Source organism: Balaenoptera borealis, assembly GCF_965194805.1.
Source record: "Balaenoptera borealis genome assembly, chromosome: 10".
Classification (NCBI taxonomy): Eukaryota; Metazoa; Chordata; class Mammalia; order Artiodactyla; family Balaenopteridae; genus Balaenoptera; species Balaenoptera borealis.
The window spans coordinates 90,516,066-90,540,970 of NC_138874.1; the positions used below are offsets into that span (position 1 = coordinate 90,516,066).

Genomic DNA, 24,905 nt, shown 5'->3' on the forward strand with positions numbered 1-24,905 from the left:
TGAAACTAGAATCCAGTAATAGGAGAAAAATTGGAAATTCACAAAAACATGGAAATTAAATAACAACTCTTGAACAACAGATGGACAAAAAGAGATCAAAAGGAAAATCAAATGAAACAAATGAAAATGGAAACACAACGTACCAAAACTTACGGATATAGCAAAAGCAGTTCTAAGAGGGAAGTTTACAGCTGTAAATGCCTATATGAAGAAAAAAGATCTCAACTAAATCTCAAGGAACTAACATTACACCTCTAGGAACTAGAAAAAGAACAAACAAAAATGCCTATATGAAGAAAAAAGATCTCAAATAAACCTCAAGGAACTAACATTACACCTCAAGGAACTAGAAAAAGAACAAACTAAGCCCAAGGTTAGCAGAAGCCAGGAAATAATAAAAATTAGAGCAGAAATAAATGGAATAGAGAAATGGAGAATAATGAAACTAAGAGTTGGTTTGGAAAAGATAAACAAAGTTGACAAAACTTTAGCTGGACTAACCAAGACAAAAACAAATTAGGACTCAAATAAATAAAGTTATGAATGAAAGAGAAGACTACAGAAATACAAAGACTATGTAAGCAATTATCTGCCAACAAATTGGACAACCTAGAAGAAATGGATACATTCCTAGAAACATATAACCTACCAAGATTGAGTCATGAAGAAAAAATCTGAACAAGTCAATAATATGTAACGATTTTGAATCAGTAACCAAAACCTCCCAACAAAGAAAAGCCCAGGATCAAATGGTTTCACTGGTGAATTCTAACAAACACGTAAAGAATTAGTGCCAAAAACAAAAAAAAAAAGAATTAATGCTCATCTTTCTCAAACTCTTCCAAAAAAATTGAAGAGGGAACACTCCCAAACTCATCTGATGAGGTGAGCATTACCCTGATACCAAAGCCAGATAAGGATACTACATGAAAAGAAAACTACAGGCCAATATCCCTGATGAATATAGATGTAAAAATTCTCAACAAGATACTAGCAAACCAAATTCAACAGCACATTAAAAGACTTAAATGCCATGATCAATTGGGATTTATCCCTGGGATGCAAAGATGATTCAACACACACAAATCAATAAATGTAATACACTACATTTATAGAATGAAAGAGTAAAACTATGGTATTTTCAGCTCTATCTTGGGAGAACCCTATATCCTAAATATAATTGGGGATGTTGTCCACTCTATTTATGTATATCAATTTCAAAATTTGTGTCAGGATGTGTATCTGGCTAAATGCTTCAAATCTTGTATGAAAAAGTTATAGAAAGTTTAATAAAGAGCCAAAGAGAATTACATTAGACTAGTTCACCCTCAGAAACACAAAAGTAATACGAAATATTTATTAAAAGTTTGGTTTCTAAGTTAAAAAAAAGTCTGGCTTTTTCAAAGAGGCCAGGAGAAGTCATGAAAGAAATCTAAGCAGGAGTAATGTGGCCAGTTTACAGTTTAGAAAGTTTGGTCTGCCAGCAGCGTGGACTGCAGGTTGGAGGGATATTTAAGATAAGAAGAGACCACAGCCGTAGTCCAGAGAAGAAGGGGATAAATGATGGTGGACTAGAACTTAAATGGTGGGAAATGACAAAAACAGAGTTAAGAACTCTTTTGGAGATGGAATTGGGGACCTCAGACACCTTTCTAACCACTAACACCCAACTCTGGATATGGTTGACTGTCTTCCAAACTAGACTGGTCAGTCAGTATCCTCCATCCACTGATGTCTTTAGTCTGAAAGGCAAACAGGTCCCTGGGAGCCCCCCTGACCCTGCAGACACAAGTAGGAAGATATTTTATAAAAATGCTTTATTTAATGAGTAGCAGCCCGAGTGGCAGCCCCACCTCCCCACCTAACACGTACACACACGTACACATCCTGTCCTTATATTTCCAAAAGGGAGCACATGCCAAGATGATATCCATCCCCAGCCATCTGACTCATACAGAGAAGAGACAGGAGGGGCCCATCACATACACCAAACTATCGCAACAACACTCCTTTCACTGTTTCTGTTCAGTCTAGAAGACTTGGCCTGAAATTGTTTTAAGATTTTCTGTTATTTGCAATGTTATGGAAAATTACTGACATTCACAAGGTGACAAACTGTCAAGAACAAGACTGTTTTGTTTTCCTTTTTAAATTTAGAACCTTGTTAGCAATACATTACATCCTTAATAGAAAAAAACAACCATTTACACAGTAACTCAAAAACCAACCATTTAAGAAAATAATGTAGTAATCAACAGCTACCAGGGAAAACAGGCCCACTCGTTTGATTCTACTGGCAAGTCCAGGTTTATGCAAACTTTGAGAGAGTCTCTGTCCTGAATGGATGATGAAGCATTCAAGTAGAAGGTAAGGAGTTATAAGCATGAGTTTTTGAGGGATTCTGCCTCAGAAGAAGTTCTTCCAGGAGTAGCCAGAGTCCTCCAGTTTACTCCAATGTTGCAAAGTTTCTGGGACGACCAGCATAGTTGCCGTTTGAGGAGTTTTGACAATTCATCAGCCTCAAGATTCAGGTCTTATAAAACATTCTTCCCACATTAAAAAAGATTTTGTCCCATAGGAATAAGTTTTTCATCGCTTCTCCAGCTTCTTGTATTTGGCTTCTGCAGGGGGGAGAGGGAGAAGAAGTTATATCTTTTAAAATTGGCTCTTAAAAAGATACTTTTCAGTTAGCATTTCTAGGCAAATTCAAAAACGTCTATTACATTAAAAAATATCTATTAACTTCAGTCTTCTTAGCTGTCCAAACTGTATCCAAATTATAGGCATACCATAAATGGCAACTATCATATTAGCTAAGGACAGATATTTGGATATCTGTCCAAATATAATCAATGTGCACAACTTAAGGAGTCAAATATACACACACAGAACTGAGAACCTAACATGAGTTCCCTAAATTCTAACCCTATCAACAGTACCTGCTCAGATGCTCCACCAGGGTTAAGCAGACCTACTGGCACTTGAGCCACCAGGAGCCTTACAAAGCACAGGAAATTGCCTCTCCAGGCTCTGTCCCAGGTACCCTCTGAGAGCCAGACTGGGACTTTCAAGAAGTATGTTTCACCTTTTATTTTCTTATCCCTACCCCTCTCTCTAGGAAAACAATTTTGAAAGATACAGAAATTTAAAAGACCATCAAATAAACCTCAATGTTATGGATTCCCTTTTTCTTTAAAACCTTGAAAGCATCTGGCACAATGCCTTCTAAAGTTCACAGTCACCGTTTAGTAAATTTAATTGTGGACAATGAAACTGCTAACTACCACGCATGTCAAATCTCAGTCTGCTACAAACCAATCTCTTGAAGTAGTCAACAACTGTCAATGATAAAAATAAAATAATCTGTAAATTATATCTAGGCTAAAAACAACTGCATTATTTTTAATCATGGATGTAAGAGCCAGAGTCAATTAGCAAGGCATCAATACTAGTACCAGTTTCCTCCTTAAAGGAAAAGTAACCCTTCAAGAAAGCCTTGATTGACTACTCTGTTTTTTAAGACACGTATCTACATTATTAAAGATGCTTCAGCCTGCTGAACCACAATGAAGAGCTTGAGCTTTGTAATCAATCAGACCTAGTTTGAAATACAGCTCTTCTATATACTAGCTTTGTGTCCTTAAGCAAGTTATAACCCCTTCAACCACAGTTTCCTCTTCAATAGAATGGGGATAAAAATCATGTACTTACCTCAGAGACTGAAGGATAAAAAACATAATAGACGCAAAATATTAAGAACAGTGCCTGATATATCATTAAGTACTCAGGAAATGTTATTTTATTATTGTCACTAATAAAAAGTTACTTTCAAGAGGTTGTGTGAAGATTAAAATAGATCACTGTAGGCACATCATAAATGTTAACCATCTTATTATATAAGGTCATACTGGCAGGAGGGTACTCATCAAATCAAAACAGAAATAAAAATGGTTACCCAGTTTTTTTGAATACGCATCCAACTTGTAGGCTGCCTGCTCAAGAGCTGCTACCTGCTCCTCAATTACATTGATCTGATCCAGATAAGGCTGTAGTCCAGCATCTTTAAAAACAAAGACAGACCACAGCATCAACAAAGAGTGCAGAAAAAAGTGGAAAGTAAGCATGCTAGTGTCTCTCCAGCTCTGCTTAAGACAGAGTGGGTGGAGTGACATGATTCTGATCACTAGCAGGCAGACGCCTTAGAAGACAGTAGCTAGCTGATCAGGTATGACGGTGACCTAAACAAAGTTAAGTCTCTCTCATCTACTGGTTTTCCTCTCTTAAATTCCTTGCTCCTCAAGCAATCTTTCCGTTACTGATTCGGTTTCTTGGGTACTCCCAGACCAAGAAGGGAACACAAATATAAGACAGGGAACACAAGTATAAACAGGGAACACAAATATAAGTCAATGGGAAAATACATTCTACCAGTCTAAAGTAGCATTTTCCAATTATAGATGTTCTGGTTTTCTGTTTATAAAGTAGTCCTTTATAGATTTCACTGTTAAATTAATTCACTGTTTTTCCAGGAATAAACGGATCAAATCAAGATTCAGAAGCAGAAATAACCATACCACCAAAGCATGCTAATCCTCACAATGGAAGAAATTCACCTTAACTTTCTAATTCACTTTTAGAAAATGAGCTCCCTGAGGACAGGGGCCATGTTCCCTTCCCTTCTCCACTGCCCCAAGCACAAAAGAACATTAAATACAAACACGTTTAATTGTAAAAAATTATTACTTACACTTCTGGTTTAAGTCCTTTAAGTTTCTACTGATGTTTACAGCAATATCTTTCATTTCAAGATACTTCAGGCTGGTTAGTTTATTCATATTTTCCAGAAGCTTATAGTCTTCACTGGTGGCTTTAAAACAAACAGAAGATGTGATGCCTTTAAGATTTGTTTAGATAACTGGAATGTGGAATTAACTACCAAATGGTGGTTCAAGGCAGGACCTAGGGAATGTCAAAGAAGCAGGCCACTTTTGATCTATGACATTTATACTCAGCCTATGTACTCTAAATGTCTAAGTAGAAATTCAGGCAACAATCAGCAAACTATTTAAACCAAATAAAATCCAGAAGCTTCAGGATCTTAGTTAGAAAGGAAAATGATAAACTCATGTACCAAGAAAAGGGAGGTGAAACAGTCTTGGTGCCTCTACAACATGAAAACATATAATTTGGCAGACTGCAGCATAAATACATATATATATCAAAATATATATGAAGTCAACTAGGACCTCAACACTTCTTAGTAACTCATTTATTACTTGTGATTCTGTACTCCATTTTATACACTGACTTCCAAACCATTTGTCTGCTTCTCACATCCTCAATGCCCTTCCCCATCCCTACTCAAAGCAAATGGCCTTTACTCCAACTTTCCCAAAAGCCAAGCCCACTGACATAAACTGCCTCAATCTTTCTGCCTCACTTTCACACTTCTCCGTACCTTAGTATCTTCTCAAGAGGCGGAAGCGTTCCTGTTCCTGCCACGACAGATCCCAATCCTTCTACCTCTTCAGGGCCTCTCTTCAGTCATCTCCTTTCCCTTGCCCTTCCAAACTCTCTCTCCATCCTGGCACCTTCCTCTCTATCTAGAAATATATTCCGGTTTCCTCCAGCCCAAAAGCACTCCCTCTATGGTACACCTACATCATTTGCTCAGTAAAGCAAAGGAGCTTCACTGCTAACCCTTCTGAAAGAGTAGCTTACACTCACTGCTTCCTCCTCCTCACCATTCACTCATGTAAACTCTTCCAGTCTGGTCTCTGTCCCCACCACCCAGAAAAATTACAAGTGCCAAGGTCATCAGTGCTCTCCTAACCACCGAATCCATGGCCTTTTCTCAGTCATTATCCTCCTGGGCCTCTCCATAATATCTGACACTACTGATCTCTCTCTCTTCATGAAACACTCATTTCCCTAGGCTGCTATAGCATTTTCTAACTGCTCTTTTTGAGTTTCTATACCAGATCTCTTCTCATCTAACCCCCTTCACTATCAGTTCTCAACTTTCCCTCAGCTGTGACACATGGCTGAGGTTTACATGGGTGGCACATTTCCATGGGCATTCCCAGGGTTATGCTAGCTTCCTTCCAAACTCAAAAAAGTATCTGTATAGGTAAGAATGACAATCATAGGGAAATTACAATCCACTTAAAATTCATTTTGTAATAAATCATTTGGAAACCTAGGTACTTTAAGTACTGTTAATAAAAACAAATTAATTGCCCAGTACAGGCATTCCCTGAGATTTTAGTCCAGGTCCTCTTATCGACCTCTATGGTCTTCCCTGGCAGTCTCACCCTGCACAGCCTCAACTCACTCTGCTATGCAGGTGACTTCCAAATCTGTTTCTCCTGCTCTGATCACTCTCTGAGCTCTGGACTCACATGTTGAAGTCACCTGGATGTCTTGATAACAGTCACCTCAGTGTCCCAGTAATAACTAAAATCAGCCAAGTCAAAACTGAAAATATTATTTTCACACTAAACATGGATCCTCTTTCTAACCTGCCTATTTTGGCTGATGACACCACCCAGGCTTAAAACTACAGACACATCTTAAGCTGCTCCCATCCCTTAACACCCACTTCAACAAGTCCTATAAATTCCACTTCTATAATGTTCTTGCATCCATGCTCCCCTCCCCATTCCTTTTACCATCACTCTGTCACAGACCGTTACTTTTCATCTGAAATATTGCTCTTCTGTGTCTCCTCCATATCCATACTCTCACTGCTATCAAATTAGTCTCTCTCAAACAAGGGTCACACACTCAAATACCCAGGAGCCAACAATATTATGTAAATGAGTGAAGCAAGCCAGCTGTTTGCATATTAAACGCAAGATTACTCACTTCTACAAAGAAATATACTCTCCCACTTCTTGGAACCTATGATCCTCTTAGTCTTAGTCTATCATTTACTTTACCTATTTTGATAGGCATTGATTGGTACAGAAAACCATTTCTGTACCACTACTCAAAAAACAACAATATAAGAACAGTAATAAATGGCAACTGACACCAGGTCTCTCTCAGTAAAAGGAAGAAAACAGGGAGTAGTGGGGACAAACTGCACAGCGCTGGTCCATTTAAAGGAGACAATGCCCAACTCTAGCCAATTAGAGCCTTGCAAGAATGGGGGACTACTACTGCCAAATCTTTGGAATTTTTTTAAAAAAGCCAAAAAAAAAAAAATCTAGATTTTGTTGGTTTCTTTTGCTCAGAAATAAACAAACAAATAAATAAATAGGCTGTTGGAGACTCACAACCCCTCCTATTCTGCACCAAGCATTTTCCCATACATTCTGGTTCATAAATTTATCTCACAGCAACTTCCTGGGGAAGTGAAACAACATAACAGCCTTTATGAAAAGCCACACTGGACCAGAATTCATATTTTAGATCCTCCTCCACACATGGGTCATGTGTTCACCTGGAAATACACACTGGACCAAAAAATTAATCATGTCCCAAAGGGTGGGAGAGATGAACCTAATAGATCCCTAAATCTGCAGGTCACTCCCCATTTCCCTTTAACCTAGTAAATACATCTGCTTAGCCAAACAAACTGCTTGCTTATACCACTTCACTCACCAGTCATTTCCCACTTTTTGGCCAATCGCTTTACAACCCTGTTCAAAATACACCTCTCCCAAAGAAGCACTTCTTGATGGATTCTTTTTTGTTTTCTCAGCCTCAGTCTACACTACGGAGGCCTGCAGGGCTGTATTAAGTATTCTTATGTGTTTCTGTACCGAATTTTTTTTTTATTCAAGTACAGTTGATTTACAATGTTGTGTTAATTACTGCTGTACAGCAAAGTGATTCAGCTATACGTATATATACATTCTTTTTTCTTTACGTTCTTTTCCATTATGGTTTATCATAGGCTATTGAATATAGTTCTCTGTGCTATGCAGTAGGACCTCGTTGTTTATCCTGTGTTGCTGAAATTAGTTCGTGAATTTCTCCAGGGGACGGATGGACTTCTTTCCTACACATTCCTGACCTCCCCAAACTTCCACCAGGCATGTTTCGAGGTGTGTGGGGTTAGGGAGGGAGCCGCAGACTGACTCTGCTAAAGCACCTCACAGGCCTACCAGGGCCAAACCCCACCTCCAGCGAGGGGTGCCCGGAACTACCGGAATCAACCCGGGCCCCGCCTCACCCGTCAGTTCCCCAGTCAGGTAAGTTGCCATCTTGGAGAACATGTCCCGGCAGAGCTCAGAGATGTCAGCCTCAGCGGGCTCCTTTGCTTCCTCAGCGGTCTCCACGGCGGCATCATCTGGATCAAAGGAGAATGAGTAAGTGCCCCGCCCTGCCCTGGTCCTAATCCTGCCACAGAAGCCACTCCCTACATCCCTCCACCTGTCCTCATTGCATCAAATCGGCTCCATTCTCCATGTGCCGTAATTTCGAGTCCCTCACTTCGTCCCTGCCCCACCTGACACGCCAACTCTGCTCCCTTGCACCGGCCTCAGCTCACACTCGACCCCGCGGCCAAACCTTCTCAGTCGCCCTGACAGGACAAACACGCGTACACACAGGCGCGCCCCTCCGACCTGCCCGCTCCCGCCAGGTGAGCCCTGGCATTTCGGACCCGTAACCCAGAGCCCCAGGCCTCCCACTGGACACTTCATCCCCATCCACTCCACATACCCCGAACGGGCTCCTCGCGGTGGCTCTCTGGGACACCCTCGGCCGCCGCCGCCGCCATGCCCGGCCCCGCGCTGCTTCTGGGTCTGGGATGCCTGCGCATGCGCGCCGGGCGTGCCCCGCCCTCCCCGCCCAGGGTTCATTGCCCTGTGATTCTGCGCTTCTGGGCTAAGGCATACCGCAAGGAATGAGTGATAGCCTAGCGTAGGCACCAAGACGAATTTGAAGCTAAAATAGGCTTCGTGAGTCGATCAGCTGCCAAGAGTCCGACGTCTGGAACAAGGATGCGCTCAATTCTGCGGCCACTCCCTGGCGGGATCACTAGCCTAGTAGGACCTCCCTGGGATGGGTCGAGCCCAGTGCAGCCTGCTGACTAAAATGACCGGAGACAAGTTAGCCCCTCCCCAGAGAATCCTCAGCCCGGCTGCTATTAGTCACTGAAAGACTGCTCAAGGAATCCTTGCTTTTGAAGATAGTCTCATCTAGGCTCTGGGAAACCTTCGGGCATTATCCCTGAGGCGAAATACTCTCCCTTCCTATGTCCTAGATTAATATCAGCTCATTGGACCTTTTTTCCCAAACTTCAGGCTGGCACCTACGTCTCTTGGGTTGATACAGCCTTTCTTTGTTTATTTATTTTTGGCTGTGTTGGGTACTTGTTGCTGCGCATGGGCCTTCTCTAGTTGCGGCGAGCCGGGGCTACTCATCATTATGGTGCACCGGCTTCTCATTGCTGTGTCTTCTCTTCTTGCGGAGCATGAGCTCTAGGCTTGCGGGCTTCAGTAGTTGTGGCACGCGGGCTCAGTAGTTGTGGCTCGCAGGCTCTAGAGCACAGGCTCGGTAGTTGTGGCGCACGGGCTTAGTTACTCCGTGGCATGTGGGATCTTCCGGACCAGGGCTCGAACCCGTGTTCCCTGCACTGGCAGGCGGATTCTTAACCACTGCACCACCAGGGAAGTCCCGAAACAGACTTTCTTGAAGAAAGCTTAGATCATAATTTTTTAGGACTGAGGATACACTCTGGTTATCTTAATTGCATTCAGCTGTTTCACAAGACTTCTGGGTGTATAGAATGTATTTGATGGGATGGGAGAATGCGGGTGGGTGAAGGGAATGGATGAAAAAAGAAACTGGGGAGCAATGGAAGGTGCAGAATGAGGGGGGGATAAAGGTCACAGGGGCAGAGAGAGGGGATAAATGTCAGGTCTCAGGATGCAGGCCTATACGTCCAGAATCTTGGTGTAGGAGTTCTTTGTCTTATCCCTGCTTATCCTCCATCTGCACTCTCACCGCCCACACCCAACAGCGCACACATGCACACACAAACACACACACCATAATCTCTTCACTCTAAGGACCAGGCCTCCCTAGGTCACTGTCTCCACTCCCTCCAGTGGTAGTGTCCACTATTTCAAACCATTCCTATGACTCAGAAGTTTTTCTTTCAGGACTCCTGGGACAGCCAGCTTCTTCACATTGTCACTGCCTCAACTCTACACCTCCCAGCAGGGGTGAGCTTTCTCCAGCCCAGGTACAAGGATGGTTCACAGTTCCAGACTCTCTTCTTTCCCCTGCAGTCCCCGAAGCAAGTGCAAAGTCCTGGTTTTCCTAAGGATTTTTATTGATAATCACCAGGCAAACCCACATTGTCCTATGGAAGGACAGAGTCAGAGTCCCCCACATTTTAACCAAATATCTCGGAATCCTGAGGGCATTTCTTTGCCAGCTTCTCCTGAGGCTCCATCTCTGTCCTGGTTTACAGCCCCCTCAGTGTTCAGCGGCATGTCTGGAGGCAGGCTCTTCCACTGAGTCTTCCTGGACTTTGCTGGGGAAGGCTGGGGGAAGTCACCACTCCAACTCCTCTGCAACATTGTACTCTCCCCACAAGAGAAAGTGTCCTCTCTGGCTTCCCCTTCTCTTTCACAGGGAAACCCTATAGGGAAGACATGAACCCCATGGGTACTGGCAGTGGATCTCTAGATGCACAGAGGAAAAGGTTCACTGGCAAGTAGGAAGACATCTAGATATTGCTGTTCTCTCAGCTTCTACTTTTTTCACAAATCATGGCTATCCAGATGCTTAGGAAAGTTATTACCCTCCTTTCCTTTATTATTTTTTATTGACTTTTTAAAAAATCATCACAGCAGAGTTCAGAGCACAGGGCATGAAAGACCCAGTGGGAGGTATTTCACAGAGTTACACACAGAAACATTGGCTCAGAAGGCTGGGCACAGGGCGGGACTCAGCAGCAGCAGTGGTGGGACCCGCTGCCCTAGAAGTGGAGGGCGTGTGCTGAGGGGGCTTCTGGGGAGGTGGTGACAGAGGAGCCTGCTGTCTGATGCTTTAGGACCCCTCCCCCACCACTCTCCTGCCCGCCCTGGAGTCCCCGGGGGGCTGGAGTCACAGCTGGGGCTGCCTGCAGGTGCTCCCAAATGCCTTGTTTCCTCTGTTGGAAGAAAAAGGGACAGGTCATTTGGAGGAGGACCTTGTGTCCCACTTTTCCTTTTACCTGGATCTGTTTCTCCAACCCCAGACCCTCTCCTAGAGGCTAAGGCTGCCCTCAAGGCCAGAGCAACCAACTTGAGGTCTTCCCTCCAACCCCCACCTCCACGATTCACTGACTACTGGGAACATGTTGCCCCAGGAGCCTGAAACACTGGTCTTTCAAAAATGTTTTGCCTCGGGCTTCCCTGGTGGCGCAGTGGTTAAGAATCCGCCTGCCAACGCAGGGGACACGAGTTCGAGCCCTGGTCCGGGAAGATCCCACATGCCACGGAGCAACTAAGCCAGTGTGCCGCAACTACTGAAGCCCGCGCACCTAGAGCCCACAAGCCACAACTACTGAGCCCACGTGCCACAACTACTGAAGCCTGCGCGCCTAGAGCCCATGCTCCGCAACAAGAGAAGCCACTGCAGTGAGAAGCCCGCGCACCGCAACGAAGAGTAGCCCCCACTCACCGCAACTAGAGAAAGCCCGCGTGCAGCAACGAAGACCCAACGCAGCCAAAAACAAATTAAAAAAAAAAAATGTTTTGCCTCTCCCCAGTGAGTGGAAAAGATGGTAGAGTTCAGCTGTGGGAGCCGAGAGGAGCCAGGTGAGAGACCACTCACCATGCCTGGAGAGGGAGCCAGCTGCCCTTTCTCCTCCAGCATCGTCAGCTTTGAGCCCACGGCATCAACCTGGGTCATGACTCCTTCCAGGACAGTCTGCAGCTGCAAAACTCTCCTTGTGAGCCTGTGCAAGATTTGAGAGAGACCAAGGGAGGAGAAATATGTGTGTGGAGGGCTGGGTGATTCCAGGGGTAGTGGGTACAGAAGAGTATGTGTCTGGATGGGAGCAAGGAAGGTAAGGCCCAGCCTTGTCAGGAGAATTAAAGGGGGAGAGGGGTTTTCCCTGGGGTAGTACAGGGAATTGGAAGGTTGTGGAAAGAAGCTCAAGGTAGGATGACATAAACACAGTCAGCCCTGCGCCCCCTGGCTGCACGTACATGTAGAATTCTTCTTCTGAAACCCAGCCACCTGCTTCGGCAGCCTCTGGACTCGACTCGCCTGGTGGGCTACTCACAGTGGACCGGCGCAGGTTCTCAGTCTCAGCGTTGAGGGCCACCTGATCAGGAAGTCAGAGAGCAGAGAGAAGACGACTTGGAAGCCATCAGCTCCTGCCCCATCACCTGCTCTAATGGGATCGCAGGACCAGGCCTTGGGCTCCAGTGCTTGCTATTCCCCTTCCCTCTCAGACTCTGGAGACAGTAGAATCAGAATGGTCGTGCTGAACACAAAGCTGGCCTAACCTCTGGGAGAGAATCACCTCCACAAGAAACAAAACACAAGCTCCTTGAAGCATTGATGAATGAGGCGCTCACTAGAAGCCAACTCCATTTGGGAGAGCAGGGACAGTGTCCTGGCACTGTTCCTTTTACCCTTGGCTTTTTGGTCTATACTGGATAGGGATGAAGCAGACATAGCAGGGGCATCTAAGGATCAGAGTTGGAGAACCCCAAGGAGAAGGCAGGTGCTCAGAAGGAATTGTCAGGGATTCTCAGACAGTTGGTCCTTTTCTCCCTAAGACGATGTTTTAGAGCAATGGTGATCGACCTTGGCTATGCACTGGAGTCACCAGGGGGGTTGTAAAAAGGACTGATGGCTGGGCCTCCCACCTCCCCCAGAGATTCTGGTCTAGAGTGTGTGGCCGGAGCATGAGGACTTTTTTAAAGCTCTCCAGGGCGTTCTAATATGCAGCAGTTTGAGAACCACTATTCTAGAGAGCCCTTTCCTGCGCATCTGTCGGAGGATTTTCAGTTTGGGTTTGTGTTCCAGGTGTGCTGGCAGGGAGGGGAGGGTGAGCAGTTTTCTTGTAGCCTCTCCACCAGCCAGGCTCACCCTTTCCTCCTCCAGGTCCTGTCGCATTTGTTCCCGCTCCTTCTCATCCAGGATGTGAGTCCCATCTTGGTCAAACCTGGTGAAGGCAGCCGTGAGCTCAGTGATCTCATGCTCTATGTGCCCCGGCCTGAGGAGAACAGGGTGATGAAATGACTTCTGACCTGCTGTGGCTGTGAGCTTTCCATTATGGACTCCCCACTCTTTTTTGCTAGACTCTGGCAAGAGTCTTGCTCTCTAGGGAAGAAGGGGGCCACATGAGAAAGCCAGGATATCCAAGATGTAGCGATTTGATCCCCCAAGAAATCACTTGAATCTATTTCTTCCTTCCCTGACTTCTGCTGACTAGGTTCAGGCTCTCATCACCTCCTAAAGGAATTATTGCGAAATCTCTTTGCCTCCAAATAACCTGCCCTCTCCCCCACACCCCCTGCCCTATGGCCTTCCATTCCCCTGAAATCCATCCTTCATAATGCAATTGGAGTAATTAACCTTTCTAAAGTACAAGACTAAATATACCCCTTCCCTGCTTAAAATCCCTCCTGGGCACCCTATTCTTTGAATAGAGTAGTGGTGTTCAAGGCTTTTCCCAATGTGACCTTAGCCCACTTCTCTGGCCTCATCTCCTGCTCTGCCCGACCTTTCATTTGATACCTTACATACTCAGCTACTTATTACTCCTGTATATGTTGCTCAATTTCATACCTCTTTGCTTTTGTATGTGCTTTTATTACCCCATGCTCCCTCCCTTCTAGTTACTTCTGTTGTGGAACTCGTTCTGTGATTCTGTTTATTTGCTTACATGTCTAGGAACTCCTGGAGGACAAAGACTTTGTCTCATTCAACTGTGTGCCTGGCCCACAGCTGGTGCTCACAATATATTTGTTCAATGCTTGTTAATATGTTTACCTGGGAAGCAGGGAGAGGATGGCTAAGGAAATAGACCTGTGTTTGTGGGGGAGCATAGAACTAAGATCAGAGTTTTGTGGGAATGAGGGATGTATACGATGATTAGGGTATTATTATTACACTAGTCCTAAGAGTTGTTCAACAAGGTCCAGAATATCATAGAACATTGTCAGAGTCCTTTAAACCAAGGGCACAGTTCTGAAGGTCAGGATCAGAGACCTATAAACCAAGGTCAAAGGCCTGTAAACCAAGGTCAAAGGCCCACTGGCCAAGATCAGAGGCTTATAGGCAAAGGGTGTATGCTTGAGGGTCAAGGACTTATAGACCAATGTCAGGGAAGGTTGGATCTCTGGGTGCTCACTCCTTCAAGGTGTTGGTGAAATCCTCGAACTGGATCTCCTGCTCCCCACCCTGCAGGACCTTCTGCACGTCCGAAACCTGCTCCTTCCTCAGATGCAGCCTCAGTAGGGTCTTGTTGTAGGCCTGGAAGGGGAAAGGAAACAGGCACCAGTTCCCACAGCCTCCTCTTCATCTCTTGCTCCCACCCCCACCCACAGGGTGACAGGATCCCAGGGATAAGCTGAAGGCACACAAGGGCACAGGCCCCTAACCAGTCAGGCACAGACCAGGACACAGAGCCTTGGACCTGGGCCCTGATGCACATGTGTGGCTCAAGGAGACTAAGTAGTCACCTGTTTCAGGAGGTCCGAAAGCTGTAGCTCATCCTTCTGTTCAGCCAACTCCTCCATGACCTCTGAGTATGTGTCATTGATAATGGCCAGAAACATATTCTGGAGGATAAAACAGGGAGCGGGGTCCTCACTCCCAGACCCATTAACAGCATCGAGCCCATTGACCCTATTAATGTCCCAGACACATGTTCTAAAAGGGCCAGTGCTTTCAGCAGCCCACTAATCCCCACATCTCTGGGTCCCCAGAGCCCAGTCTTTCAGCACAATTCTGTTACAGATGGGTCATGCTCCCTCATCAACCGGGTGTCCTCACTCAACTGCTGCAGTAACCTGACCACAAAGATACCCCAACATATGCCACAGACCCCGTCCATGTAGGAGTCCACCAGTCACTGAAGCCAGAAACTTTCCAAGGTGAGGGTAAAATTGTGCTCTCTTTACCATCCATCCCCAATCCATGTCTGTATCCCCATCTACTGATCAAATAAAGAAACACACTGGCTTTTCTGATAAAAATCAAACCCAGATCTTTCATGGTTGGCAGGGAGAGAGAGCAAATACAAAGCAGTGGTAGTAGAAAAAGCCAGAGATCCCCAGAGGAAGGGGAGTCTTAGAGAATAGGCGGAGAAGCTTCTAGGGGCAGTCTCTTCTCCTCATGAGGCACTTTTCCTTCTCTTTCCATCCTTGGAGGATAGGGGTTTGATTTTAGTGAGGGAGCCTGCAGATTCCCTTATACTCTGCAAACTGCCTAACTGTGCTGACCACACATTAGCCAGCTCTCAGAAGATCCAGAAGCTCTTCCCTCCCCCACCTCTCTACCCTTGATTTGAGAAACCCATCATAATCATTAGGAAGAACATGGAGGGGGGTCAAAACCCCACCCTGCAGGCCATCCACGTCTCCACCCCTCAGGTTCCCAAATCCCCACCCCTCAGAGGGACCCTCACCAGGAGCACAAAGAAGACGAAGAAGACATAGGTGACAAAGTAGGCTGGTCCCAGGATGCGGTTGGCATTGTCGATAGCATTGTAGTCAAAATCCCCAAGGATGATCTGGAACTGAGTGAAACTGAGAGACCAGGGTCTGGGATTCACCCAGAGCCCAACCACAATGCTGACCCCATCCCACTTTCCTCCCTACTGCTCTTCAGTGAACTCAGACCCCTCCCTGCACCTCCGCCCAATCTGATGGAGACAGAACAGGGTACAGAGACACTGAGCACACACACCAGGGCTTCCAGGAACTCACACAGATGCTTAAGCACAGACACGCCCACATCCACATACTCAGCTGCCCCAAGGATACACACATCCACAGAGCTGGAGGGTGAAGGGGCAGAACACACACATGGACTTGATGAAAGTGTTGAAGCTTTCCACTTGGGTCCCAAAAAGCAGGTAGCCCAGCTGGGCGTAGGCGAAAAACTCGATGAAGAACATGACGGTGAAGCCCAGGATGTCCTTGGCACAGCGGGCCAGCCTGGAGGAGAGCTGGGTCATGGTCTTATTGAAGCTGATGTACTTGAATATCTGGAAGGGCCATGTTGAACCAAGTGATTAGGGAAGAAAACAGAAAAGCTTGGAACGGTCCATCCCAGGGGCCTAAGGGGGCCACAGGAGTTGCCACACCAGACAAGGAAAATGAGACAAGTCCTGAGGAAGGGAGAATGCATGCCCTGAGGTGTTGCCGGGGGTGAGGAATCCCAGGGTACCTTGATCTAGGCAAAGAAGAGGTTGACGGCGTTCATGTTGTTGTACTGTGTCTGCCAGAAGGCTAGGAACTCAAAGTCAGCATACGTGTTTGGCTGCTGCAGAAGCTTCCCCATCAGCCGATTCACCTCGAGGGTTTGGAATATGTGGAAGCCTACATCCACAATGGAGAGCTGTTACAACAGGGCTCAGGGGGTGTCAGAGAGTCAAGAGGATCTCAAGGGAAGTTCAACAGTGAGGTCCCAGGGGAGAACTGCAGTGGGTAAGACAGGTGGGGGAAAAAACCACATCCTTCCCTGCTGAGTTGTTGACTATCTCAGGTTCAAATGGAACTGGATAGGATGATTGGGGAACGTCTTAAAGCCCAAGAGAAGGCTTTAGGGCCAGTGGTAAATATGTAGGTTGTAAAGGACCATGGAGAAATGGAGCCAAGCAATTTTATTTCCCCCACCACTTCCCAGCCTTGGTCAGAAATTAATGTGTCCTGTTAATAGGAAGGAGATGAAGATGAAGAGGCAGAAAATTTTAATAGAAGAGAAGAGAAAAGGTGGGGGGGTTGTCAAGGGGACAGGTCATGAAGGCAAGAGACAGAAGAGGAACTTAATATCAAGTACAAAAATAAAAGAGCAGGGCCTGGATCATAAGCCAGAGGGAGAGGGGATATGGAGACAGGATTTTTCCAGGGCTGAGCTAGGGGAACATCAGCCTTTGGTTTAGGGAGCTGTTACTCAGTGATTTGACCAGAAGTCACAAGGAGGACTTGGGACTCCAAAAAGAAGAACTTGGAGCCCCTATCAGGGTAGATCCCTTCCACCACCCCATATGTCCCAAGTCTAAGATATCTGCCCCTCACCAAGATGACCACCAGGTCCAGAATGTTCCAGATGCTGCTGAGGTAACGAAGCCGGTGGATGTGGAGCTCCAGGATCTTCTCCACTACGTAGTAGAAGATGAAGATGCAGAAGATGATCTCACAGCCAATGATAAAGAAGTCCCAGTTGCTGACATAGCGGATCAGCTTAACTGTGCGGATTTGCCAGGATGGGATGGCACCTCCTGTAGCTGGAAACTCCACCACCAGTCTGTGGGAGGAGGGGGAGATGTCTGGTGGGGCCTGGGCTGGGACAGTTCTACCCATCCCCTCCCCTCTCCACCCCCACCATAGGGTACAAGTTTAGGGAAGGGTCTCCAGCAGAGGAGAAGGGAATCAGGAGCCATGGATGGAGGGAAGGCAGGGAAAGGGGACCCACCTCAGAACACAGAAAAGATTAATGTTGGCATTGTAGACTGAGAAGTCAATGAAGACCACCCGACTGCCCCTGTCCAGCCACAGGCCCTCCTGAAGGTCCCTGAGTGCCTCTGCACTGGCCTGTCGAGATCCTGGAAGGTCCAGGTAGTAGCCACCTCCGCTGTAGCTTGTGAGCCGGCCCCAGTGAGAGGAGCCCCCCAGCTCATCCTGCGAGTGGTAGGTCCATCTGTCACAGAAGAAGCCATCTGAACAGAGAGGTCTGAACCAGCCCCAGAAGCTGGTCTCCCAAGGCAACGGCAATACTTTATAATTGTCTGGGCTTTACAGTTTCATATATATATATATATCACACATATAATATATATTTCACATATATTACCTTGTTTAATATAACTATTTGAGGAGGGGAGGGTAAATATTATCTACATTTTACAAATGAGGAAACTAAGACTCAGATATCTGAGATAATCCAGCTAGTTAGTGGCAGAACTGAAACTCAAATGTAAATCTCCTGATTTTCACATTGTCACCAAGCCTACGGATGACAAACCCAAGCCCACTTTTGACTCCAGCCTGAGTAGTCCCCATAAGGGAAGCACCCGGCCCACACAAGCCAGAAAAGACCCCTTCCGCTCTTGTAGTTTTGCACCTGTCTACTTAACCCTATGATTTTCTGTTCTGTCCACAAACTTTCCTCCCTGGACCCTTATTTCCTTCCCCTTCTTTCCTGTCCTATCCACACATCTCCCCTTTCTTCCCTAATTCCTCATCCATCCTTGGCCCCTTGCTGCCTTCCCCTATTAGTTCCAAGGGTCAGACTCTTCCAAACATGACTCGTGTGGCAGCATCAATATTTCATCCATTCTCCGTACCCCTGAGGGAATTCTGGGCAAGAAAGGATGCTTTCTCTGGCAGGACTGCCTCCAGAGTAGGGCAACTGTGACTGTGACCTGTGTGTGGAAACAAGTCCAGAGGCTATGGCTCTGTCTGCTAACATACCCTCTCTGTTCCTCAGTGACCCCAGACCAAGGTCTCCAAACAGTCACAGATGGGTCTCAGAGAGATGCTCTCCAGCTCCCCCAAGTACCCCCAAGGCTCCTTAAGACTCAATGGAAGTGGTTCCCAAACCTGGGGTGGTGTCAGGCTCAGAGGGGCAAGCCCTGCGACACTGGTGGGGGCACTCACTCACGCTGTGCCATTGAGGAGCCCAAAGGGGAGTTGCTCCTCCTTGTCTGGGGAGTAGACGTCGTAGCAGCTCAGAATGTCCTCGCGGAAGTCCTCGTGCACCACTCAGGAGTCATTGCGGACCCTCAGCTGCTGCAGCCTTGGAGCCCCCAGCAGCAGGTTCTCATAGTAGATGAAGGAGTGGGAGCCGCGGCCCAGGCTCTGGTTGTTGTACCATTTGGTCCAATACAAACTGTCCAGTAGTGGGCCCTGGGCAAACTAGACCACGAACTGGGTTGAACCTGACCCAGCCTCATCCTGACCCTTACCCTTAGAATGACCTTTTCCCACATTCCCTGACCCCTCCAGCTTGTCTCCAGTATGCTTCTGTTGGACTCTTGACCCATGAACCTTGGCCATGAACCTTGAACCTTGGCCAGATCTGACCCATGAACCTTGGCCAGATCTTAGCCTGGTGTGGCCTTATTCTTTATTTAAAATACATTTTGAAGTTCTGCCTTACCTCTGATTCTCAATACTAGTTTAAGTATTGACTTAAATCTCTGATTATCATCCTGATTTCTAACCTATCACTACCTGAACTCTGTCTAGTCTGACGCTTTAATTCATGCCTTTAATTCATCCTTTGACTCAGCCTGATTCTGGAATGACCTGGTCTCTAGATATGGCCTTATCCACTGTCTGACATCCCTGAACCCTGGCCTGTGGCCTCAGGCTTTAGGCCATTGAGAAGAAGAGGGGAGGGATAGAAGAGATCTCATACTCACATCCCAGAAGTCCGCCATGCTGCTGATGGCCTGCAAGGAGACTCCAGTGTCTGATGGGGTATGTAAGAAGAGCTCAGACATCACTTTGGTGTAGTAATAGGCGCTGGAGTTTGTCATTCCATAGGTCACTATAAACCAACCCAAAAGGCTGTGTCTTGAACACTGTTCCCTTCTCCATTATCCAGAGGGTACAGGAAAGCCTCTGCCCTGAGGCCAAAGATGCCACCCGGATGGGACCTATCCCCTAGAGTTGGCTAAGGAGGCTGACGGTTGCATTGGGGAAACCAGAGAATACCTTAGGGAAGAGTTGTGGTTATAAGCTCTCTTTCTCTCCTCCCAACTCACCTCAGAAAGACTGAACTCCACTCAGTAATTATCTCTTGACATTGTCATTCTGAATATTCACTTTTCTCTTCCTGAACCAGCTTAACTTCCTAGTTCTTACTCCCCAGAGCCAAGAAATTTCTACCTTCTGCATCAGGTAGTGCTTCCTTTTATTTGTCCTCTATTAATGCCCTTGGGAAAATGCCTCCAAATTCTAGAGTATGCCAAGGCCCTGGTCAAATATCGTACAATGGAGATGTGGGATCCTGGACCTTGGAGTCAGCAACTCTGCAGTCACGGGAGTAGGAGGTAGGCATGGCACCACTGGCCCTGGTGCATCCTGATGGGCACAGTTGTCTCCTGAGAGAGGGACTCAGAGCATCCCCAGATCAAAATAAAACCTGGCCTTTGCCCTGAAGAACTAGATCTCCCTTGACCACCCTAATATACACATCCAGTCTGAAGTAGGGCTGTCAAGGGATGCTATAAGTTTTCTGGTTAAAAGGCACAATTTGAAGAGTATAAGCCATTTACTTCATAGATTGCCCCTCAATTTAGATTTGTTTGATATTTCCTTGTGTTTAAATTCACATTATACATTTTTGGCAAGGAATATCAAAGAAGTAGACTGTGTCCTTTTCAGTGCATGATATCAGGAGGCACAAATTGTCTAACTGTATTATTACTGGTGATATTAACTTTGATCCCTTGTTAAGGTGGTATCATCCAGCTTTCTTCAATATACAATTATTATTTTTCTCTTTGTAATGAATACATATTTTGTGGGGAAATACTTGGAAACTATGTAAATATCCTGTTATTCATCAATCTTTCACTTACTAGTTTTAGCATCCTTTGACGACTTTTGCCTAATTATTACTATTAAGGTTGTCAAGCTGTGATTTTCTCATTCCATCATTCCTTCTGCATTTATTAGTTGGCATTCTCTTCAGGAAGAGCTTTTCCTTCTTCCTCATTAATTTATTCATGTATGTATATCAGTATGAACTCATGGATTCTTGTCTTTTCTTTAAAATTTCTATAATTCTATAAAAATTTTTATAATTTGTTAATATTTTGAATTGTTACTCAGTTTTTTTAGCCAGGTCATGAAAAACAAAGAAATTGTCCTAAAATACTAAAGAACCATGGAAACTAAATGCAATATGTGCATCTAGTTTGGATTATATCCTGGACCATAATTTTTTTCTTTTGCTGTAAAGGCTATTAGTGGAATAATTGGTGAAACTGTAATAAGGTCTGTTCATTAGATGATAGTACTGGATCATCGATAATTTCCTGACTTTGATCATTTCCTTGTTTTTACAAAATACACATTAAAGTATTTAGGAATAACAGGACATTATGTCTGCAGTTTACCCTCAAACAGTTGTGTGTGTGTATGTGTGCAGAGAAAGAGGCGGGCAGAGAGAGAGAATGATAAAGGAAAAGCAAGCATGGTAAAATATTCGTATTTGGGAAATCTAGGTGAAATATATGTAAGAACTCTTTGTATTACTCTTGTAACTTTTCAGTTCACTAATTAAACTTTAAATCAAAAAATTAAATAAAGTGGGATTTGTCAGCTTCTTGTGAGCAATTCCCTTTAAGAATTTTATTTTCAAATCTTGGAACATATTTTATTCCCTTTCTGGAAAGGGAATGCTTTGGTGTGGACTGAATTTCATCCACAGTCTTGGGGGAAAGAGAGGCCAGTGAGTGGTCCCAGATTAGGCACAAGCAACATCATATGTTTCCAGGAGGAAATCAGCAAAAAGAAAGCATTATTTCACATTTCCGCATTCCACTCTATTAATTCCAAGAAATGACTTGACTTCTCTCTAAATCAAATCTGTGATTCCCATCCTTAGTATCTGTAGGACTCAGACTCAACTCTTCTGGATCTGGAAAATGGGTTGGAAATCAAACTTCTGTCTGCTGAGGGTCCGCAGCAGTTAGAACTGATGGTCAGTGAGCTCAACTTTTCCTAAAGACATTGCTGATTAAATTGTTATACCTCTAGATGGCCACTAGGTGGTAGTCACGGCTATATCTTTTTCTCCTCTCCAATTCTCCAATTATAAGTTACCACTCAAAATCAGTATTGCTCTGAAAAGATTGTCAACCCTTTACGGAGGCATAAAATCACTGATTATTATCCAAGACAGTAAAGACTATGTATTCTGAGAAAAATGGTTTCACCTAGTCAAATGCCCACTGATACTCAGAACACCTAATATATGCCCTATGTTAAGTGCTTGACATGCTTATTTCATTTAATCCTACAACAACCCTATGTATTAGGTGCTATTATTTCCCAGTCTCAGAGGGCTGAAGTCACTTTCTCAAGGTAAACAACTAAGGGAGCCAGGATTCAAATGCAAATCTGTTTGCCTCCATAGTAAACTAATTCTGTTCTGTTTTAAGGACAGCACTATATCCAAAAGGTAGAAGTTACAGGAGGGAAAACTTAAGTTTCATAAAAGGCAGAGATTCCTAACCATTAGTGCTTCCTATTAAGAAAAGGACCACACTTCACAAACATCATTCTGCCCCTGAGAGTGTCAGCAAAGGACCATCTGCTGAGGATCACGTGGAAGGGGTTCCTGCAATGGGCAGTGGCTGGCCTTCCTGGATCCTTCCTTTAAGATCCAGTGAAGGAGTGGAATTGCTCTGTGTGTTTCAAAAGGTAACACGAGGCCAGAGAAAGGGAAGGAACAGGGAGGAATCAGAATTTGTGTCAGTATATCAAATGTCAGTATGTCAGTACTTTAACACCTTTTAGGTGTAGTGAGGGCCTCGTTCCAGGAAATTTTCAGACACTGCACAATGACTGCATGAGAATGCTATGAAAGGGATTCAGAGACCAGGTGGCCATCCACTACAGAGAATCTGATTTTTTTTCTCTTAGACAGAAACTAAATTCTCCTATACACTATATCATGCCTTTTAACCTTGGCTTCAGATCAAATTCACAGTTGCTGAATAATAACGATAATCACCACTACTGACACTTATTATTCACCAGGCTTTGAATACATTGACTCCGATAATCCTGGAAAAAACCCTCATAAAGTAGGAACTATCTGTATTTTATGCAGATAACTGAAATCCAAAATGTTATTAAATAACTTGTCCAAAGATCAGATAGCAAGCAGGTAGGCTTGAATTCAAACTCAGGTCTGATTCTCTCCAAAGACCCTGAATTTAGCCACTGCTCTACATTATACTAACATATCACTCTACTACTCAAAATCCTTCTGATTAGGGACCTGACTCTCCTTCCAAAGGTCAATCCAAATGGTTAGGATTGTGCACGTTTATAAGGTGTCCTTATAAGAAAACTATTTGAAGAGTTCAATATCTGAGTCAGGAGGCAAATTATGAAAGCAGTTGGTAAACTCAAAAGATCAGCATCTTAAAAGAAGCTTCAGGGACTTCCCTGGTGGTGCTGTGGTTAGGAATCCGTCTGCCAATGCAGGGGACACAGGTTCGATCCCTGGTCCAGGAAGATCCCACATGACGCAGAGCAAAGATCCCACATGCCACGGAGCAACTAAGCCCGTGCGCCACAACTACTGAGCCCGCATGCCACAACTACTGAAGCCTGTGCACCTAGAGCCCGTGCTCCGCAACAAGAGAAGCCACTGCAATGAGAAGCCCGCACACCGCTCACCGCAACTAGAGAAAGCCCACGCACAGCAAAGACCCAACGCAGCCAAAAATATAATAATAAATTAATTAAAAAACAAAAAGAAGCTTCAAATTTCTTCATTCTGGTATAAATGAATAAATGTATATAAATCTGTATGAAGAATCATATTCTGACATAGATGAGTCTCAAAGAAGGAAAAAAATCACAGGCATAAAAATGTTACCTGGGTTATTTACAATATCAAAAAATTACAAGCAACCTAAATGGCCTACAGAGAGGCAATAAATTATAAATAATTATAAATAAATTATATCACTGAGCCACTTAATGGAGTATGATACAGCCATTGAAATGGTAATAAAAGCAGAATGCAAAATTGTTTCACTGCTATCATTACATTTAAATATTTTAAAAATATTAAATATATAAAACCTTAAAGGAAAATTGGACTTTTTAATGAACAGTATAATAGGCAGATTTTATTTCTCTTCATTCCCATGGAGTTCAATTAATGCTATAATAATAGAACATAAAAATAATAAAATCATTTTAAAAATCTTTCCACCTATTTGTTTTCAAGTCACAGGATGAAATTTCCAGGTGCTGGATGCTATACTGGGCTTTGTGACTACTTCCTAAGACCCTCTCTTGGTTCATACCATGATTTTATTTGAGGTATCACACCTCTACTAATCATCTCACATATGTTGCCGGGTGCTGAATCCACAGCTGGCTCTAGGACTTGGACAGGGAGCTCAGGGCTAAGCTAATCCACAAATACCCCACCCTTGGTACCATTATCAGTTCAGCGATGGGCATGTAATCCATTTGAGATCAAGGGCTCATGAAGAGAGATTTCTGGAACATTTTGGGACCTACTGTCTCTTACTAGATACGAATAAGAAAGCCCCAGATGATCCAGACTTAGCATGAAACTGATTGTGCAGCTGACAGAACTGAATAACAGAAATAGGTGTCTTTGATGATGTCCTTAAGCCACTGGATTGATCAGCCCTGAACCCTGCCCTCCTTTGGACTTTCATTACCTAGACAAAAAATTCCATTCATCTGTTTTCACTGGATTTTATTTTATTGTGACATATTCCTTACTTATAGGAAAACCATGACATTTTCAAAAAGATTGTATTATTTCTGAGGAAAATGGAGCTAGAAAAGCTTCTGCTACTGTCTGAACGTCTCTAGAGGGCTGTGGATGACTTTAGCACATCTGTGACAAAGTCTACATTAATTAAAATACATTATTACCCTATATTGAAGAGGGCTTGCTGACTAGGTCAACTGATGATGATATTCTAGGAACATGCCTACCATTTATTTCTCAAAGCTTTCTGAACTATATTTTTGGGT

The 24,905-nt window shown here is 44.6% G+C and overlaps 2 protein-coding genes across 2 annotated transcripts in view; both read right to left on the bottom strand.

Moving 5' to 3' along the window:
* Positions 1–1,800: 1,800 nt before the first annotated feature.
* Positions 1,801–8,827, bottom strand: BLOC1S2 (biogenesis of lysosomal organelles complex 1 subunit 2). Its single transcript, XM_082408193.1, has 5 exons — positions 8,674–8,827; positions 8,183–8,299; positions 4,748–4,867; positions 3,956–4,060; positions 1,801–2,621 (listed from the first exon to the last, which is right to left on the bottom strand). Exons 1-5 carry the CDS (start codon positions 8,771–8,773, stop codon positions 2,590–2,592), a joined length of 474 nt encoding a protein of 157 aa, XP_082264319.1. The 5' UTR covers positions 8,774–8,827; the 3' UTR covers positions 1,801–2,589.
* Positions 8,828–10,624: 1,797 nt separating this feature from the next.
* PKD2L1 (polycystin 2 like 1, transient receptor potential cation channel) overlaps positions 10,625–24,905 on the bottom strand; it is a 55,411-nt gene continuing 41,130 nt past the window's right edge. Inside the window, 15 exon segments of the mRNA XM_082408206.1 lie at positions 10,625–11,116; positions 11,782–11,905; positions 12,159–12,277; positions 13,051–13,177; positions 14,318–14,439; positions 14,649–14,747; positions 15,596–15,716; positions 15,996–16,177; positions 16,360–16,365; positions 16,369–16,530; positions 17,211–17,439; positions 17,608–17,832; positions 18,796–18,896; positions 18,900–19,049; positions 19,559–19,686. Of these exon segments, the coding sequence (XP_082264332.1) occupies positions 10,943–11,116; positions 11,782–11,905; positions 12,159–12,277; positions 13,051–13,177; positions 14,318–14,439; positions 14,649–14,747; positions 15,596–15,716; positions 15,996–16,177; positions 16,360–16,365; positions 16,369–16,530; positions 17,211–17,439; positions 17,608–17,832; positions 18,796–18,896; positions 18,900–19,049; positions 19,559–19,686 (2,069 nt within the window). The 3' untranslated portion in view covers positions 10,625–10,942.